The sequence below is a fragment of the Salvelinus alpinus genome, chromosome 1 (assembly GCF_045679555.1).
Source record: "Salvelinus alpinus chromosome 1, SLU_Salpinus.1, whole genome shotgun sequence".
In the NCBI taxonomy this organism is placed as follows: Eukaryota; Metazoa; Chordata; class Actinopteri; order Salmoniformes; family Salmonidae; genus Salvelinus; species Salvelinus alpinus.
Genome location: NC_092086.1, coordinates 105,121,109 through 105,140,586, shown reverse-complemented (window position 1 = coordinate 105,140,586; position 19,478 = coordinate 105,121,109). Strand labels below are relative to the sequence as shown.

Sequence of the window (19,478 nt, the reverse complement as noted above, 5' to 3'; positions counted from 1 at the left end):
CTGGCCGCCCGGACATACTGAGCAATCGGGGGAGAAGAGCCTTGGTCAGGGAGGTGAACAAGAACCCGATGGTCACTCTGACAGATCTCTAGAGTTCCTATGTGGTGGTTGTCCTTCTGGAAGGTTCTCCCATCTCTGCAGCACTCCACCAATGAGGCCTTTATGGGCAGTGACCAGACGGAAGCCACTCCTCAGTAAAAGGAATCCAAGATTGAACTCTTTGGTCTGAATGCCAGGCGTCACGTCTGGAGGAAACCTGGCACAATCCCTACGGTGAAGCATGGTGGTGGCAGCATCATGCTGTGGGGATGTTTTTCAGCAGCAGGGACTGGGAGACTAGTCAGGATCAAGGCAAAGATTAATGGAGCAAAGTACAGGGAGATCCTTGATGAAAACCTGCTCCAGAGTGCTCAGGACCTCAGACTGGGGTGAAGGTTCACCTTCCAACAGGACAACAACCCTATTCACACAGCCAAGATAATGCAGGAGTGGCTTCAGGACAAGTCTCTGAATGTGCATGAGTAGCCCAGCCAGAGCCCGGACTTTAACTCGTGAGAGACCTGAAAATAGCTGTGCAGCGACACTCCCCATCCAATCTGACAGAGCTTGAGAGGATCTGCAGAGAAGCTCCCGAGTGGCGCAGCGGTCTAAGGCACTGCATCTCAGTGCTAGAGGCACCACTACAGACACTGGTTAAATACTGAAGAAGACTCGAGGTTGTAATCTCTGTCAATGGTGCTTCAACAAAGTACTGAGTAAAGGGTCTGAATACTTATGTAAGTGTGATATTCCAGTTTTTTATTTGTAGTACCTTTTCAAAAATATCTAAACCTGTTTTTGCATTTTCATTATGGGGTATTGTCTGTAGGTTGATGGGGGGAAAATCTATTTAATCCACTTTAGAATAAGGTTGTAACGTAACAATATTTAGAAAAAGTAATGGGGTCTGAATACTTTCCGAATGCACTGTATAGTGTATATTATTAGCCTACATTATGACTATCCAATTTACTCATTACATTAGCAATAGTAGGCTATCTTACAAATGTGCTAATGCATGCTTTATTATAAAGGTGCTTTTTGATGGTGAAAATATGCTTCCCCATACTTCCCGAAGCTATTTGCTAGTACACACTAAAAAGTAATGCAGTGCCTTATGGGATTCCACTTCTCTCTGAAGCAGCAGCGTTGCTGGTTCGATCGAATTGGTTATCGGAGGGTCTAATTAGCCCCTACACCCTCCATAATTTTCACACCCTCAACTTTGGGACACTTGTGCATATGGCAGAGGAATGCGTGAATGTGCAAATGGATGGGCGAGGGGAAGGGTGATATGGGATTCAGCCAGAGAAATAGCTAGCTTGTTCTGGGAATGACATAGCTAACTCAATGGTGGTCTTGTCAATCAAGCGTCAATAACTGTCATTACTTTCATTGATGTCATTTATTGTCTTCTTTCCACCAGCTCCTCAGCCCATTCTCTCTTGGGTCTCAGAGCAGCAAACTCCCCCTGAGCAACAGTACTGTGAGCAGGAGTGGAGCCCCAGTCTGGGGCAGAGGAACCCAGAGCCCACACAGATTAAACAGGAACAGGGTGAACTCAGGACTCGTCGGGAGGTAGAGGAGATTCAAGGGCCGGAGGCTGATACCAAAGAAGACTCCATAATCATTCCTCCCTGTGTGAAAAGTGACTGTGATCAGGAGCCACCTCAGCCCACACATCTTCCCCAAACTGTGGAGAACAGAGAGAGAGACTCTCTATTGACCAACACAACTGAACAGATCAAAACAGAACCTGATGGAGAGGGCTATGGAGTATCACTATCAGAACCAACCAGTGACTCCCCTCAGTCTCAGCCTCTCTCTGCAGTAAATCCAGACTGTTCTAGAACACAGAGTGAGAACACTGAAAGTGTACCTGATGTTCAGAGAGATCCAGAAAGGAGACCAGAGGACACACAGACACACTCATGTACTCAGTGTGGTGCCGTGTTCTGTGAGCTTTCCCAACTGGAGGCACACATGCTATCCCACACAGTACCACACAGTGGTGACACTAGTCACAGGCAAATCCTCTGCACAGTCTGTTGGAAGTCATTCACCTCTACCAGTTACCTCAAGGTCCACCTGCGTTCTCACACTAATGAGAAGCCCTTCCACTGTGGTGTGTGTGGCAAGAGTTTCAGCTACTCAGGCAGGTTCAGGGAGCACCAACGCATCCACACTGGAGAGAGACCGTACCGTTGCCACGTGTGTGGTAAACGCTTCAACCGGTCTGCCCATCTGAAGACCCACCTGAGGGTCCACACGGGGGAGAAACCCTACTCCTGTCCTGTCTGTGGAAAAGGATTCAGTCAGTCCAGCCAGATCAAGGGACACCTCAGAACTCACACCCGAGGGAGGTAGAAGATTCCTTAGAGTGGAAGGAGCTCATGAGGGGATAGACAGAGCCTTCTGTTCTCAAAGTGCCTCCCTTTGCTTCACTTCTACATATAATTGTAACACTAGAGGACTATAGAATGTGTCATGTTTTGCAGACTGAGGCACCTCATGTCTGCATTGATTTGAGAGTTGCTTAATAACATGCTATGAAAAGACTTGACCCTTATGTATCACTAGGTTACACTAACTATTTTAGAGAGAAATATAATGTTCATTTTGGTTAGATTAAAAAATATATCTTCTTGATTTTCAATAGGAGCTGGTTGGTCTCCTTGCAAATAAACTAACTCTGTCATATTGATTAAGAATGTTTGGGAACATTTATTTCTGAATATGTCTTTCTGAAGAAAATAAAAACTTGCATCAGATCAACGTTAGCTGGAGTGACTGTTGCTACAGACAACCTATTCTCACCAATGTTGTTGTACAACCAAGTTTGAACACTAGATGGTATTCTTGAATTATATATCCTCTACAAAAGTGTTACAATGTTCAATATTATTGCCCTCATAGATCTTGCCAAGCAACATAGCCTAAAATCCAGAAACCACTATATTGGTGAAAAAGTTTATACATACAAACATTCTAAATCTATGATGACTCTATATAGCTAAAAAACTTCCCCAATGGGTCTCCTTTTCTGTGTGTGAATTTGGTGTGGTTACTAGGGTACCATGCGATAATAGAGCACATCCCAATACTGCTCATTCTGGCTCGATATACCCCCAAATGTATACATGTATGACCTTTGACCCCTCCCCCCCAAGGTGGGCCCATAGAGATTTCATTACCATTCAAATTGTTTTTTACCTTAATGTGTTGTATTATGAAGTTTATAACATATCCAATGGCCTTAATTTGAGAAGATTGTTCTCTGATAATACATTTGTACATTTCATACCCTCAATGGATTTTAAAGAACTGATTCTAGCACTTAAAGGTTCCAAAAAAGGTCCGGTACCATCGTTGGGCTGCGGGTATGAAAGATTCAGCTACTGGCATTACACACCTGGCTAAAAGATTACTGTAGCTCTGTTCAAAACACTTTTATAGACAACTTTGACACCTGGAAACAGAAGATACTCTACAGGAATGACTGAGTCCATCCAAATCATCTTGGCTCCTGGACTCTGTCCAGACATTTCAAGGCTGCGGTGAGACAATGACTTATGAATGACCCAAGACCTGCTCGGTTAATCCCTACTATTGTGACACAGTTGTCATAATGCTGCATCAAATGTACATTATGTAAGTAACTTATACTAACTTAATTTATGTCCCCCTAACTACCCTGAATACCTCCGTTGATCCTACAGCTATTGAGATTTGTGCTTCGGGGGTCGACTATTGTATGCAGTAATCATGTGCCTATGAACCAGACTTACACTTTAAGCACTGAGGCAGTGTGCCCTAGTAGGAAGTCCACTGTGTGCAGCTCACCCTGCACTATCAGCTCCAATATAAATAACATGAGCAAGTCTACTTCTGATAAGCTTCCCAGTAAAGAATTAATAACAATCAAGCAACCTAGAGAAGTACTAAAAATAGCCCTTATTAACATACAGTACCAGTACCAGCTTCATGAGGAACAATGCTAGCATAAAAAACGAGATACATAATGCTGTAATAATGACAAAAATATTCTTCAACTATTGTCACGACTTCGGGGGTCGACGTCACCGGCTTTCTAGCCTCCACCGATCTACATTTCTTTTTCCATTTGTTTTGTCTGTATTGTACACACCTGGTTCCCATTACGTTTTAATTATTTCCCTATTTAACCCTCTGGAGCCATCATGGTTTTGTGCTTGGTTATTGTTGTCAGTTGTCTCGTTTATGTGTTTCTGGATTTCCGTTCTCCTTGTTGGAAGATTATTTTTGAGTAAAGTTACTATTATTACTCATCTCTGTGTCCTGCGCCTGACTCCACCTTACCCACATCACCTAGACTCTGACAACTATTAACAACTTTGTCAGTAAAACAGGGAAAACATATAGCTTACTTACAGTTTTGGTATTAACGCACAGTGATGAATAACTTGGTCAAAGGAAATAATGTCGTAAACTGAGATTTGTGTTTACAGCAGTAGGTTGCGAGCTGCACTTGGCAATGAACTAAACACTCTGCCTGCTTGTGATAGCTGTGACGTCATCACTGAGTTCTTACACAGCTGCCCCAAATGTCTGCTATGACATTCTAACCAGATGGAAAGTCTGTTCTAGATGACAGGTTCTTCTGCATCATCATCAAGGATGTCTGGGTGAACTGGAGAGTGGATTGGCCGCCCCGTGTAGGGACCTAGTTGTTGCCTTCATGAGGTCTTCCCATGTATCAAACTTGCAGATATCTGGGAGCTGAGGACTGTAACTGATAGACACATGTCCGCAGAAGGATAATTTCTTCAGTTTGCTGTTGTCAGGCTCTGGGTCAGCAGAAGGCATTGAAGGCCACTGATCTTCTGAGTGTTGGAGGAACTCAAGGCCTTGGTGCCATCAATGTGGTTGGGCCAGCTCTTTCAGGGTCTTGCCCGAGTGATTTCATCCTCCGTTGTTTTTGCGGTGTCCACATACCTCCAGTTGGTTACATCCGTAAGGTTCTAAATCTCTGCAACACAAGTTCCTACGAAGACCTTGTATCTACAAAATTGACTTGAGCCAATGAAGGACTGTGGTGGAATCGGACCAGAGGATGACTTGTCAGATGGGCAGGGTGAGTTCTGCTTGGAGGACACTGGCCAGCTGAGCCCCAGTGAGTACAGCACTCAGCTTCAAGCGTAGCATTGACAGCTGCTTCTTTGGCGCAACGCAAGACCTGACCAGAACGAAGGAAATGTGCACCTGCTACTGGTCGTCCGAATGTAGGCAACAGAACCATATGCTCTCTCTGATGCATCACAGAGTATTTGGAGGTCTCTGGTTGACTTTGGATTGTCAGTGTATGGAGGTGCGTAAGTTCTGGGGAGTTCTATCTGGGCAAGGTCAGGAATCTCTTGTTACCAGCCAAGCCATTTGTCTAGCAGGCTCTGAGGCTGAATGGGGTTGTCCCAACTTATCCCTTCTTTCCACAGGTCCTGGACGATTACCTTGGCTCAGGTTGTGAAAGGCGTGATGTAGCCTAGCGGGTCATATTGATGAGCGAGCATGCTGTAGATATTCCTTATTGTAGGTTTGGAGCGCTCCGCAGTGCAGTGCTTGTATCGCAAGGAGTCTGAGGCAGTTCCAACGTAGCCCCAGGGTTGGCTCCTGAGAACCATGCTACTTTGGGAAACCCACAGTTCGCTGCTTTCCGATCTGGCCTCGGGTGGTAGGTGATCGATGACAGCTGGTACATTGCTAGCCCACTGGCGTATTTCAAAGCCTCCAGCATGGAGGTCCATTAACAAGGTTTCTTGCTTCCTCGGCAGAGGGGATGCTTCAAAGGCAGTAGTTCACGTAGAATGACTCCTTCACAAGCTCTTGGTTGACTCCTACATTGTCCTGAACGTGTCGCTGCAGAGCGTAGATGGCACAACAGAGACTACAAGTCCTGCCGAATGGCAAGACCTGCCACTCATAGATGCTTGATTTTTCAGTTCTACGCATGTTCCGTCAAATGAAGCATAGCACCGGTTTGTCAGCTGGTAAGAGGCGAATCTGATGAAACATGCCTTTGATGTCACCACTTACAGTTACGGCATGTTGACGGAATCTGAGAAGGACACCGAGCAGGGATGGTCCCAAGGTTGGTCCAGGGAGGAGAAAGTCATTGAGCGACTGTCCTTTATGCTGAAATGAACAGTTAAACACAATCCTATCCTTTCCATTGTGATGCACAATATGTTCGGGTATAAACCAGGACTCAGTAGATTGTTCAGCTACCTCGGGTGGCACCAGTGACACTTAAACTGCCATCTGCAGCTTCTTGATATCCTTGCAGTACACCTCTGCGCGTTTTGAATCTTTGGCGAGTCTTCACTCCATGCTATGGAGGCTTGGCAGTACAGCTTCCTTTGGAGCATGAAGAGTTGCATCGTTGACTCGACGAAGCAGGGGTGTAGCGTAGCGCTGAACGTCATCAACTTATATCCTAGAGGTGGACGTCATGGCTTGCTGGTCTTGTTTCGATGGAGTCGCCAGCTTCTCACTCATGTAGGAAAGGTTATCGATCTGCCAAAAGACGCTCAACATTTTTGAAGAGCTCGGCAGAAGGCGAAACGGTAGTGGTGAGCAGGCACTGTTGTTCAGCGGGTGATGTGTGGACAAAGCTAATAGGGCCTTGCAGGGACCAGCCATGTTCAGTGTGGACGGTAATGGGTCCACCAGGCGGGCCTGTACACTCTGGCTGTATGGGTATCAGGAAGTGAGGCATGTCTGAACCAATCAGCTTGGTCCACCGGTGGCATGCAGCTTACAGAGGAGGTCGTATCGCCTTTGAAGAGCTGCTACTGGTCAGGAGTGTTCGTAAAGGCCTAGGTTGTCTGCGGTGAATGCCTGACGTATCTGATGCTTCTTGAAAGGTTTGAGCAGGGGGGACACCTCAAAGGTAACTGAGGCACCTTGAAGTTGCACAACGCCTTGTCGAACTGTCCTAAGGGTGAGGGTCTCAGGCTCAGAATTGGGGTTAAGTTGTTGAACAGCCTGTGGCAGGACGATGCTACGCTCAGAGCCATCATCGAGCACAGCGTGTGTCTCCAGGGCTCGGTCTCCATTGTAAAGTAAGACCTTCACGACCTACAACATTACTTTCGCTGATCGGTTGGGTCTGTCCATGTACACCTTGGTCGTAGGGACACTCATCATGAGCATGCTTTTGTGGTTTTCCTGTATGGCATCATGAAAGATCGTTAGGTGCTGCTCTTTAAATGTATTGGAAGGTCGTCGGAGGGTGCAAGCATCAGCTTTGTGGGATCGTCTGCACTTCCAGCACCTTTTCCAATCCTTTATTCACTTGACGATCTGTCCTGTGTTCAGCTTCTTGAACTCTTCACGAGAAGAGAAAGTGTTCTTTATTGTCACAGTGGGGACAGTATAGCTTGGGTTTGGATTTCTCCTTGGATTGAGCAGGTTCCTTTGGGTTTGGGTCTTCACTTGCGTTGAAAAGGATTGAAGCAGATTTCTGCTTCTGTCTTAAGGCACAGTGGTCTTGAATGGCTTAGGCATGTCACATTGACAAAGGGCTGCAGCTCTGTTTGACCTGGATGTACGTCTGGAGGGTGAACATCTGGTCCGTGCCAGACCTGAGGATGCCGTGATTGAAGCAGTACTCAACGAATTCATCTCGGTAACTCTGTGGCATCTTGCTCAAGAGCCGGTCGACGTGCGATCCACATCTGCGCTCATAGCCGTTCTGCCCCTCAAGGGTCCTGAGCATGCCTACCAGTGAGTGGATAGACAGGGCAAAGGTGTCGAAAGCTTCTGCATCTCCGGACCGGAAGGCGGGGGAGTTTAGGATGGTGGCTAGCTCACACTGGACAAGTTGGCTGACCGTACTTGTCCTGCAGAGCTTGTAAGGCAGCAGTGTAAAGTCTTGGATCGTGCATGTAGGCCTTAGCGAGCTGTACTGCACTCTGTAGTTTCAGGTGGGCCAGGAGCACTTGATACTTATACCACTCGTTTAGGTGTCTGTGACTGCTCATCAGGTCATCTAGGAACATCTTGAGGAGGGCAAAATCCCTCTCTACTGCTGTCAAAGTAGGGCAACGATGGCTTCAGCATGCTGTATGATGAGGCAATCAGCTGATCTGTGCCATGTGGCGGAGCAGGCTCCGGGTAGGGTGCCATCTATCCCGGGGCAGGATGTAGTGCTGCTGGATTGGGATAGGGCATGCCTAAACCTGGATGGAAGCCCGGTGCTGCTGGGACTGGATAAGGCATGTTTTGTCGCGCAGGTAAGTAGGGTTGACCTGGTGCAGGATGTGGACTGCGGATGCTGGTCCAGGGTATGGAGCCACGGGTGCTGGTCCGGGTTATGGAGCCGCAGGTATTGGTCCTTAGTACGGAACCACGGGAGCTGGGTGAGGAGCTGCTGGAGCTGGGTGTGGAACCACTGGAGATGGGTGCGGAACCACAGAAGCTGGAGCTGGGTACGGAACCACGGAAGCTGGAACTGGGTGTGGAACCACGGGAGTTGGGTGCGGAACCACGGAACCACGGGAGCTGGAGCAGGGTGCGGAACCACGGGAGCTGCTGATGAGTGCCTCGGGTAGGCAGGGAGAAGATGTGAGTCTTCATAGGCTCTGCCTTGTTTTCCTAGGTTGGCGTGGTTGTGTCAGTGATATAGCCGCAAAGCTGTCACATGTTCATCAGATGGTGCTGGTGAGAGGTTCCTCTGCTCTGGCTGAGTTATCTGGGTTCTGGCTGCATCAACACCTTTATCTTTTACTTTAAGACAGCATGTGACAAGCTTGGCTAGCTCTAGCTCACTAGCTACCTTCTGTAGATGCCGCTGCCTGTTCAGTTGTGTAGACTAAGTGAGGCGCAGAGTACTACATAGAGCCATGGCTACATGGTAACTTATTCAAGCAGTAGAATCAGATTTTTTTTTAAACAGATAAAAATACACCTTATGGAACAGCAGGGACTGTGAAGAGACACACATGATAAGACATGCACTCTACACACACGTAGACATGGATGATGTATTGTAAATATGTGATAGGTGTAGTGGCTTGAGGGAACACACTACATGTATTGGGTAAAGTAATATTTGAAATTGTATATAACTGCCTTAATGTTGCTGGACCCTAGGAAGAGTAGCTACGGCCAAGGATCCTTAATGAATACAAATACTACCATACCTCGTTCAAAGCACTTAAATATTTTGTCTTGCCCATTCACCCTCTGAATGGCACACATACGCAATCCATGTCTCAAGGCTCAATTGTCTCTTTAACCTGTCTCCTCCCCTTTTACATTTACATTTACATTTAAGTCATTTAGCAGACGCTCTTATCCAGAGCGACTTACAAATTGGTGCATTCACCTTATGATATCCAGTGGAACAACCACTTTACAATAGTGCATCTAACTCTTTTAAGGGGGGGGGGGGGGGGTTAGAAGGATTACTTTCTCCTATCCTAGGTATTCCTTAAAGAGGTGGGGTTTCAGGTGTCTCCGGAAGGTGGTGATTGACTCCGCTGACCTGGCGTCGTGAGGGAGTTTGTTCCACCATTGGGGTGCCAGAGCAGCGAACAGTTTTGACTGGGCTGAGTGGGAACTGTACTTCCTCAGAGGTAGGGAGGCGAGCAGGCCAGAGGTGGATGAACGCAGTGCCCTTGTTTGGGTGTAGGGCCTGATCAGAGCCTGAAGGTACGGAGGTGCCGTTCCCCTCACAGCTCCGTAGGCAAGCACCATGGTATTGTAGCGGATGCGAGCTTCAACTGGAAGCCAGTGGAGAGAGCGGAGGAGCGGGGTGACGTGAGAGAACTTGGGAAGGTTGAACACCAGACGGGCTGCGGCGTTCTGGATGAGTTGTAGGGGTTTAATGGCACAGGCAGGGAGCCCAGCCAACAGCGAGTTGCAGTAATCCAGACGGGAGATGACAAGTGCCTGGATTAGGACCTGCGCCGCTTCCTGTGTGAGGCAGGGTCGTACTCTGCGAATGTTGTAGAGCATGAACCTACAGGAACGGGTCACCGCCTTGATGTTAGTTGAGAACGACAGGGTGTTGTCCAGGATCACGCCAAGGTTCTTAGCACTCTGGGAGGAGGACACAATGGAGTTGTCAACCGTGATGGCGAGATCATGGAACGGGCAGTCCTTCCCCGGGAGGAAGAGCAGCTCCGTCTTGCCGAGGTCCAGCTTGAGGTGGTGATCCGTCATCCACACTGATATGTCTGCCAGACATGCAGAGATGCGATTCGCCACCTGGTTATCAGAAGGGGGAAAGGAGAAGATTAATTGAGTGTCATCTGCATAGCAATGATAGGAGAGACCATGTGAGGATATGACAGAGCCAAGTGACTTGGTGTATAGCGAGAATAGGAGAGGGCCTAGAACAGAGCCCTGGGGGACACCAGTGGTGAGAGCACGTGGTGCGGAGACAGATTCTCGCCACGCCACCTGGTAGGAGCGACCTGTCAGATAGGACGCAATCCAAGCGTGGGCCGCGCCGGAGATGCCCAACTCGGAGAGGGTGGAGAGGAGGATCTGATGGTTCACAGTATCAAAGGCAGCCGATAGGTCTAGAAGGATGAGAGCAGAGGAGAGAGAGTTAGCTTTAGCAGTGCGGAGCGCCTCCGTGACACAGAGAAGAGCAGTCTCAGTTGAATGACTAGTCTTGAAACCTGACTGATTTGGATCAAGAAGGTCATTCTGAGAGAGATAGCAGGAGAGCTGGCCAAGGACGGCACGTTCAAGAGTTTTGGAGAGAAAAGAAAGAAGGGATACTGGTCTGTAGTTGTTGACATCGGAGGGATCGAGTGTAGGTTTTTTCAGAAGGGGTGCAACTCTCGCTCTCTTGAAGACGGAAGGGACGTAGCCAGCGGTCAAGGATGAGTTGATGAGCGAGGTGAGGTAAGGGAGAAGGTCTCCGGAAATGGTCTGGAGAAGAGAGGAGGGGATAGGGTCAAGCGGGCAGGTTGTTGGGCGGCCGGCCGTCACAAGACGCGAGATTTCATCTGGAGAGAGAGGGGAGAAAGAGGTCAAAGCACAGGGTAGGGCAGTGTGAGCAGAACCAGCGGTGTCGTTTGACTTAGCAAACGAGGATCGGATGTCGTCGACCTTCTTTTCAAAATGGTTGACGAAGTCATCCGCAGAGAGGGAGGAGGGGGGGGGGGAGGAGGATTCAGGAGGGAGGAGAAGGTGGCAAAGAGCTTCCTAGGGTTAGAGGCAGATGCTTGGAATTTAGAGTGGTAGAAAGTGGCTTTAGCAGCAGAGACAGAAGAGGAGAATGTAGAGAGGAGGGAGTGAAAGGATGCCAGGTCCGCAGGGAGGCGAGTTTTCCTCCATTTCCGCTCGGCTGCCCGGAGCCCGGTTCTATGAGCTCGCAATGAGTCGTCGAGCCACGGAGCAGGAGGGGAGGACCGAGCCGGCCTGGAGGATAGGGGACATAGAGAGTCAAAGGATGCAGAAAGGGAGGAGAGGAGGGTTGAGGAGGCAGAATCAGGAGATAGGTTGGAGAAGGTTTGAGCAGAGGGAAGAGATGATAGGATGGAAGAGGAGAGAGTAGCGGGGGAGAGAGAGCGAAGGTTGGGACGGCGCGATACCATCCGAGTGGGGGCAGTGTGGGAAGTGTTGGATGAGAGCGAGAGGGAGAAGGATACAAGGTAGTGGTCGGAGACTTGGAGGGGAGTTGCAATGAGATTAGTGGAAGAACAGCATCTAGTAAAGATGAGGTCAAGCGTATTGCCTGCCTTGTGAGTAGGGGGGGAAGGTGAGAGGGTGAGGTCAAAAGAGGAGAGGAGTGGAAAGAAGGAGGCAGAGAGGAATGAGTCAAAGGTAGACGTGGGGAGGTTAAAGTCACCCAGAACTGTGAGAGGTGAGCCATCCTCAGGAAAGGAACTTGTCAAGCTCATTGATGAACTCTCCAAGGGAACCTGGAGGGCGATAAATGATAAGGATGTTAAGCTTGAAAGGGCTGGTAACTGTGACAGCATGGAATTCAAAGGAGGCGATAGACAGATGGGTCAGGGGAGAAAGAGAGAATGTCCACTTGGGAGAGATGAGGATCCCAGTGCCACCACCCCGCTGACCAGAAGCTCTCGGGGTGTGCGAGAACACGTGGGCAGACGAGGAGAGAGCAGTAGGAGTAGCAGTGTTATCTGTGGTAATCCATGTTTCCGTCAGTGCCAAGAAGTCGAGGAACTGGAGGGAAGCATAGGCTGAGATGAACTCTGCCTTGTTGGCCGCAGATCGGCAGTTTCAGAGGCTGCCGGAGACCTGGAACTCCACGTGGGTCGTGCGCGCTGGGACCACCAGGTTAGAGTGGCAGCGGCCACGCGGTGTGAAGCGTTTGTATGGTCTGTGCAGAGAGGAGAGAAGAGGGATAGACAGACACATAGTTGACAGGCTACAGAAGAGGCTACGCTAATGCAAAGGAGATTGGAATGACAAGTGGACTACACGTCTCGAATGTTCAGAAAGTTAAGCTTACGTTGCAAAAAATCTTATTGACTAAAATGATAGTTGGCTAGCTAGCAGTGTTGCTAGCAGTGTTGACTAGGTAGGAGAACGGCGGCGCTAGCTAACGGCGGCGCTAACTAACCTCGATAATTACTCGATAATTACTCTAAACTACACAATTATCTTAGATACAAAGACAGCAAAGACAGCAAAGACAACTATGTAGCTAGCTAACACTACACTAATCACTATTACACTACACCGTTGTAATGTAATAGTTCCTACAGTGCTGCTATTCGGTAGAAGTTAGCAAAAAATCTTATTGACTAAAATGATAGTTGGCTAGCTGGCTAGCTAGCAGTGTTGCTAGCAGTGTTGACTAGGTAGGAGAACGGCGGCGCTAGCTAACGGCGGCGCTAGCTAACCTTCATCTACACTGATTGAAGTGGATTTAACAAGTGACATCAATAAGGAATCATTGCTTTCACCTGGATTCACCTGGTCGGTCTATGTCATTGAAAGAGCAGGTGTCCTTAATGATTTGTACACTCAGTGTAGGTGGATGAAATACTGAAATGCTAAGATGATTGGACAATGAACAACTAAAATCTTAATGTTGCTTTCAGACCCTATTGTTATTAGGTCCTGTTTAGAGGAGTAAACACAAGTCAATGATAGGCAATATGTCCATTCTATGGTCATGACTTTTACATTGACTTCAGTACTCTTGATGGCTGGCAGGTAGAGTAAGTGCATCTGTTTACGTCAGACTGTAATCAGTGTCAGCAAAATGTTGAAGTTGCATGGATGAGGTAATGGTCAGTACTCCATTGTTATCAAATAATTAATTTTGATAAGATTATCAATTTTAATAATTTTCAATCAACACCACTTTCTCAACTGCCTCATTATACTGCAAAATGATAATTGTGATAATGAATGCTTCACAGATTGTATTAAGAGAGAGAAACTCCTCAGGAATGGGAATGTGATTTCCCTCTGTTTCTGTACACACCATTACCAATCAAGTAGTCCTATTAACCTCCACATATCTACTGCGTGTGTGTCCGTCCTCACAGTAACCACATATCTACAGGTAGATTCAGCAGCTGCCAAAATATAAAATCAATCCGTCCTTGTTCTTCCTGTGTGGTAGTGTCTTCCCAGTTGGCTCAGAAACCAGTGTGTCCTATCCAAAGTCAGAGACAAACAATCCTTCAGTCAATTCAGATAAAATGTGCCTCCGCTTCGACTGTAACTGTTGGGGGGTTTTGATAACAATTCTCGTTCACTCTGTTTCGATTTCATGAAGTAACTTTTCCAATACCTGTCATTTACTGTAATTATTCCTTTACGCTATATTTCAAATCAAATTTTATTTGTCACATACACATGGTTAGCAGATGTTAATGCGAGTGTAGCGAAATGCTTGTTTTTCTAGTTCTGACCATGCAGTAATATCTAACAAGTAATCTAACAATTTCACAACAACTACCTTATACACACAAGTGTAAAGGAATGAATAAGAATATGTACATAAAAATATATATGGACGAGCGATGGCCGAACGGCACAGGCAAGATGCAGTAGATGGTATAGAGTACAGTATATACATATGAGATGAGTAGTGTAGGGTATATAAACATTATATAAAGTGGCATAGTTTAAAGTGACTGATACATTTATTACATCCAATTTTTTATTATTAAAGGGGCTAGAGATTGAGTCAGTATGTTGGCAGCAGCCACTCAATGTTAGTCTCTCGGTCCCAGCTTTGATGCACCTGTACTGACCTCGCCTTCTGGATGATAGCGGGGTGAACAGGCAGTGGCTCGGATGGTTGTTGTCCTTGATGATCTTTTTGGCCTTCCTGTGACATCGGGTGGTGTAGGTGTCCTGGAGAGCAGGTAGTTTTCCCCCGGTGATGCGTTGTGCAGACCTCACTACCCTCTGGAGAGCCTTACGGTTGTGGGTGGAGCAGTTGCCATACCAGGCGGTGGTACAGCCTGACAGGATGCTCTCGATTGTGCATCTGTAAAAGTATGTGTGTGTTTTTGGTGACAAGCCAAATTTCTTCAGCCTCGCTGTTGCGACTTCTTCACCACGCTGTCTGTGTGGGTGGACCATTTCAGTTTGTCCGTGATGCCGAGGAACTTAAAACTTTCCACCTTCTCCACTACTGTCCCGTCGATGTGGATAGGGGGGTGCTCCCTCTGCTGTTTCCTGAAGTCCACGATCATCTCCTTTGTTTTGTTGACGTTGAGTGTGAGGTTATTTACCTGACACCACACTCCGAGGGCCCTCACCTCCTCGTCGTTGTTGGTAATCAAGCCTATCACTGTAGTGTTGTCTGCAAACTTGATGATTGAGTTGGAGGCGTGCATGGCCACGCAGTCATGGGTGAACAGGGAGTACAGGAGAGGGCTGAGAACGCACCCTTGTGGGGTGTCCAGGACCCAGTTGCACAGGGCGGGGTCGAGACCCAGGGTCTTGAGCTTTATGACGATTTTGGAGGATACTATGGTGTTAAATGCTGAGCTGTAGTCGATGAACAGCATTCTTACATAGGTATTCCTCTTGTCCAGATGGGTTAGGGCAGTGTGCAGTGTGATTGCGATTGTGTTGTCTGTGGACCTATCGGGGCAGTAAGCAAATTGGAGGGGGTCTAGAGTGTCAGGTAGGGTGGAGGTGATATGATCCTTGACTAGTCTTTCAAAGTACTTCATGATGAAGGAGGTGAGTGCTACGGGGCGATAGTCATTTAGCTCAGTTACCTTCGCTTTGTTGTGAACTGGAACAATGGTGGCCCTCTTGAAGCATGTGGGAACAGCAGACTGGGATAAGGATTGATTGAATATGTCCGTAAACACACCAGTCAGCTGGTCTGCGCATGCTCTGAGGACGCGGCTAGGGATGCCAATTGTCAAACACCCATTTACACCCATACCCCCAACTCATGCTCACCTCCCCTGCTAACCTCTAACCATTAACAGGTGAAGTTAGCATGAGTTGGGGGTATGATCTTTGACCCCCTTTAACTTTCTCAATCATCATAATTCATGATTCATTCGGGATTATCCGTAATCATGGTAGCATCCACATTAATGTAGAAGTGTTTAGAAACATATTATATTCATATTTACAACAAAATGGACTCCAACATGACACAACACATGATTCCCCATTCATTTCTATTGGGCAAGAAATAATGTGAAACAACCAAAAGGAACTGCAAATGCATCCAACAAGTTTGTAGAGTCACAAGCTTGATGTAGTCCTTGCGTGCTAGGAATACGGGACCAAATATAAAACTTTTGACTACTCTATTTATAAAAAGCTTTAGGGGTGTCAATTTTTACCCCTTGCCTTTTTGAGAAAATAAAGTATTACTTGTTTAACAACATCTCTTTCTCTGAACAATTTTATTAGTATAAACTAATATAATCTCCCACTTTTTTGTTGTTGCATACAATATAGCTCAGTATTTGAATTATACAGTCATTATTGCTCATGTTTATCAAGGGTGTCAATCATTTTCGATCCCACTGTAGGTCAGTTGTCAGAGTAAATATCATTTTACTTCTAGGTAACCGAGGTTAGGTAAACAGTGATTGGGGTTTCTTGGTGGATGAGAGAAACTTGACTTGAATGTCCCACTACAGATAATTCCACAAACATTTACATAGAATCCATTGTGAGAGTAAATTTAATTGTCAAACAATTACGTATAGTCAATTGTCCCAGTAGTAGTTAACAGGGAAAATGAAGAGCATGTGCGAGAAAGGTAGAAAAACCCAGAGAGGCTTGTAAGACATCCGCCTTTCAAATGAAATTGGAATGATTATTTACACAAATAAATGATTTACAAGCCCATAAGAACTTTCTTGGCACAGCAGGCTATCTAAAGTATGCAGACAATTAAAGGGGCAATCTGCATTTGCTATGTCCATTTTGGACTCTCATGATGTAACCTTTCCAGTACGGCAAAATGTTTGAAGTTGCATGGATGAGGTTATGGTCAGTACTGCATTGTAATCAAAACATCTATTCAGAAAGAGAAACTCCTCAGGAGTGTGTGTGATTTCCCTGTGTTTCTGTAGACAGAACATTAGCAATGAAGTAGTCCTGTTAACCACTACATATCTACAGAGTGGTGTGTCCTGTCATTAACCAGCTATCTACAGATATCAGCAGCTGCCAAATAAGAAAATCAATCCGTTTCATTCTTCCTGTGTCTTTCTAGACGGCTCAGAGACCAGTGAGTCCTATCCAATGTCAGAGACAAACAATCCTTTAGAATCAGTCAATTATTCCTTCACACTAAATCTTTCTGCAATTGTCAAATACCCATTTACAAAGTATTTTTGTTGTTTTGTTTCTTTCAGAATACTAAAGTCAATTTCAATAGTTTGACAGGCTGTGTTTCCTATAGCTGACAAGGCAAAGGGGAAATTAAATCATTAATCAGAAACAATGTATTTATTAGTTGGTTTCGATCTACGCAGTTTCATCATTGAAATAGATGCATTTAAATGCTTTGTCATTTAAAAATGTATGAGCTCCAAGTCACTGTGTGGAGGTCAGGCGAGGCCTACCTGATTGTTCTCTTTCCAATGTTAAACACGTAAACCGAGATCAATGGCTTCTTAATGACTGCTTGATGTAGACATAGGCCACTTTTCAGAGAAAATATATAAATGATGTAAATAATGATTCGGGTTTCTTGGTGGATGAGCGAAACTTGACTTGAACTTCCCACTACAGGTAATTCCACAGACATTTACATAGAAACAATTGTCTGAATGGTCATTTGTTGTCCTTAGGGTTGTAGTAGTAGCACACAAGAAAAAACAATATGATCAAAGTTATCCGAAAAGAGCATGTTTGTTTGTTTGTTTGCTTACATAGCAGGTTAGGATAACTAACGTGGCAGGTTAGGGGAATTAACATAGCGGGTTAGGATAATGAGGTTAAGGTCAGGAAAAGGGTTAGCTACAAATCTATAGTTGTCCCGACTACTCCATCTAGCCACAACGCTAAAAATGTAAAACCATCTGTGGCGACAAATCGTCAGTATCATAACACAGGAAAGGTAGAAAACCCCTGAAAGACTTTTAAGACACCTCCCCCTTTCAAATTCAATCGGAATTATTAGTTACACAAATCAATTTATAATCCCATCAGAACTTTCTCGACACAGCAGGCTATCACACAATAATTAATCAGTATATTAAGAATGCAGACACTAATTTCTAGTTATCTATGTGGTTCTCTCAGCTTTAGGCAACTTTATCAAAAAGGTTAAATAAATATATACAGTTGAAGTCGGAAGTTTACATACACTTAGGTTGGTCATTAAAACTCGTTTTTCAACCACTCCACAAATTTCTTGTTAACAAACTATAGTTTTGGCAAGTCGGTTAGGACATCTACTTTGTGCATGACACAAGCAATTTTTCCAACAATTGTTTACAGACAGATTATTTCACTGTATCACATTTTCAGTGGGTCAGAAGTTTACATACACTAAGTTGACTGAGTGTTTAAACAGCTTGTAAAATTCCAGAAAATGTCATGGCTTTAGAAGCTTCTGGTAGGCTAATTGACATAATTTAAGTCAATTGGAGGTGTACCTGTGGATGTATTTCAAGGCCTACCTTCAAACTCAGTGCCTCTTTGCTTGACATCATGGGAAAATCAAAAGAAATCAGCCAAGACCTCCGAAACAAATTGGAGACCTCCACAAGTCTGGTTCATCCTTGGGAGCAATTTCCAAACGCCTGAAGGTACCACGTTTATCTGTACAAACAATAGTACGCAAGTATAAACACCATGGGACCACGCAGTCGTCATACAGCTCAGGAAGGAGACGCGTTCTGTCTCCTAGAGATCAGCGTACTTTGGTGTGAAAAGTGCAAATCAATCCCAGAACAACAGCAAAGGACGTTGTGAAGATGCTGGAGGGAACAGGTACAAAACTATCTATATCCACAGTAAAACGAGTCCTATATCGACATAACCTGAAAGGCTGCTCATCAAGGAAGAAGCCACTGCTCCAAAACTGCCATAAAAAAGCCAGACTACGGTGTGCAACTGCACATGGGGACAAAGACTTTTTGGAGAAATGTCCTCTGGTCTGATGAAAAAAAAATATAACTGTTTGGTCATAATGACCATCGTTATATTTGGAGGAAAAACGGGGAGGCTTTCAAGCCGAAGAACACCATCCCAACCGTGAAGCACGGGGGTGGCAGCATCATGTTGTGGGGGTGTTTTGCTGCAGGAGGGACTGGTGCACTTCACAAAATAGATGGCATCATGGGGAGTGAAAATTATGTGGATATATTGAAGAAACATCTCAAGACATCTGTCAGGAAGTTAAAGCTTGGTCGCAAATGGGTCTTCCAAATGGACAATGACCCCAAGCATACTTCCAAAGTTGTGGCAAAATGGCTTAAGGACAACAAAGTCGAGGTATTGGAGTGGCCATCACAAAGCCCTGACCTCAATCCTATAGAAAATTTGTGGGCAGAACTGAAAATGCGTGTGTGAGCAAGGAGACCTACAAACCTGACTCAGTTACACCAGCTCTGTCAGGAGGAATGGGCCAAAATTCACACCAACTTATTGTGGGAAGCTTGTGGAAGGCTACCCAAAACGTTTGACCCAAGTTAAACAATTTAAAGGCAATTCTACCAAATACACTCAATTAGTATGTAAACTTCTGACCCACTGGGAATGTGATGAAAGAAATAAAAGCTGAAATATATCATTCTCTCTACTATTAATCTGACATTTCACATTCTTAAAACAAAGTGGTGATCCTAACTGACCTAAGACAGGGAATTTTTACTTGGATTAAATGTCAGGAATTGTGAAAAACTGAGTTTAAATGTATTTGGCTAAGGTGTATGTAAACTTCTGACTTCAACTGTATATTTTTTAAAATCATATCAGCCCACGGTTGATCAAACACTGAATCTACTTCATAGAGA

The 19,478-nt window shown here is 45.7% G+C and overlaps 1 protein-coding gene across 1 annotated transcript in view; it reads left to right on the top strand.

Moving 5' to 3' along the window:
• The window catches only part of LOC139567576 (zinc finger protein 721-like), a 30,962-nt gene extending 28,117 nt beyond the window's left edge, over positions 1-2,845 (top strand). Inside the window, exon 8 of the mRNA XM_071388941.1 lies at positions 1,466-2,845. Coding sequence (XP_071245042.1) covers positions 1,466-2,406 — 941 coding nt within the window. The 3' untranslated portion in view covers positions 2,407-2,845. The remainder of the gene's footprint in view (positions 1-1,465) is intronic.
• The last annotated feature ends 16,633 nt before the right edge of the window (positions 2,846-19,478 follow it).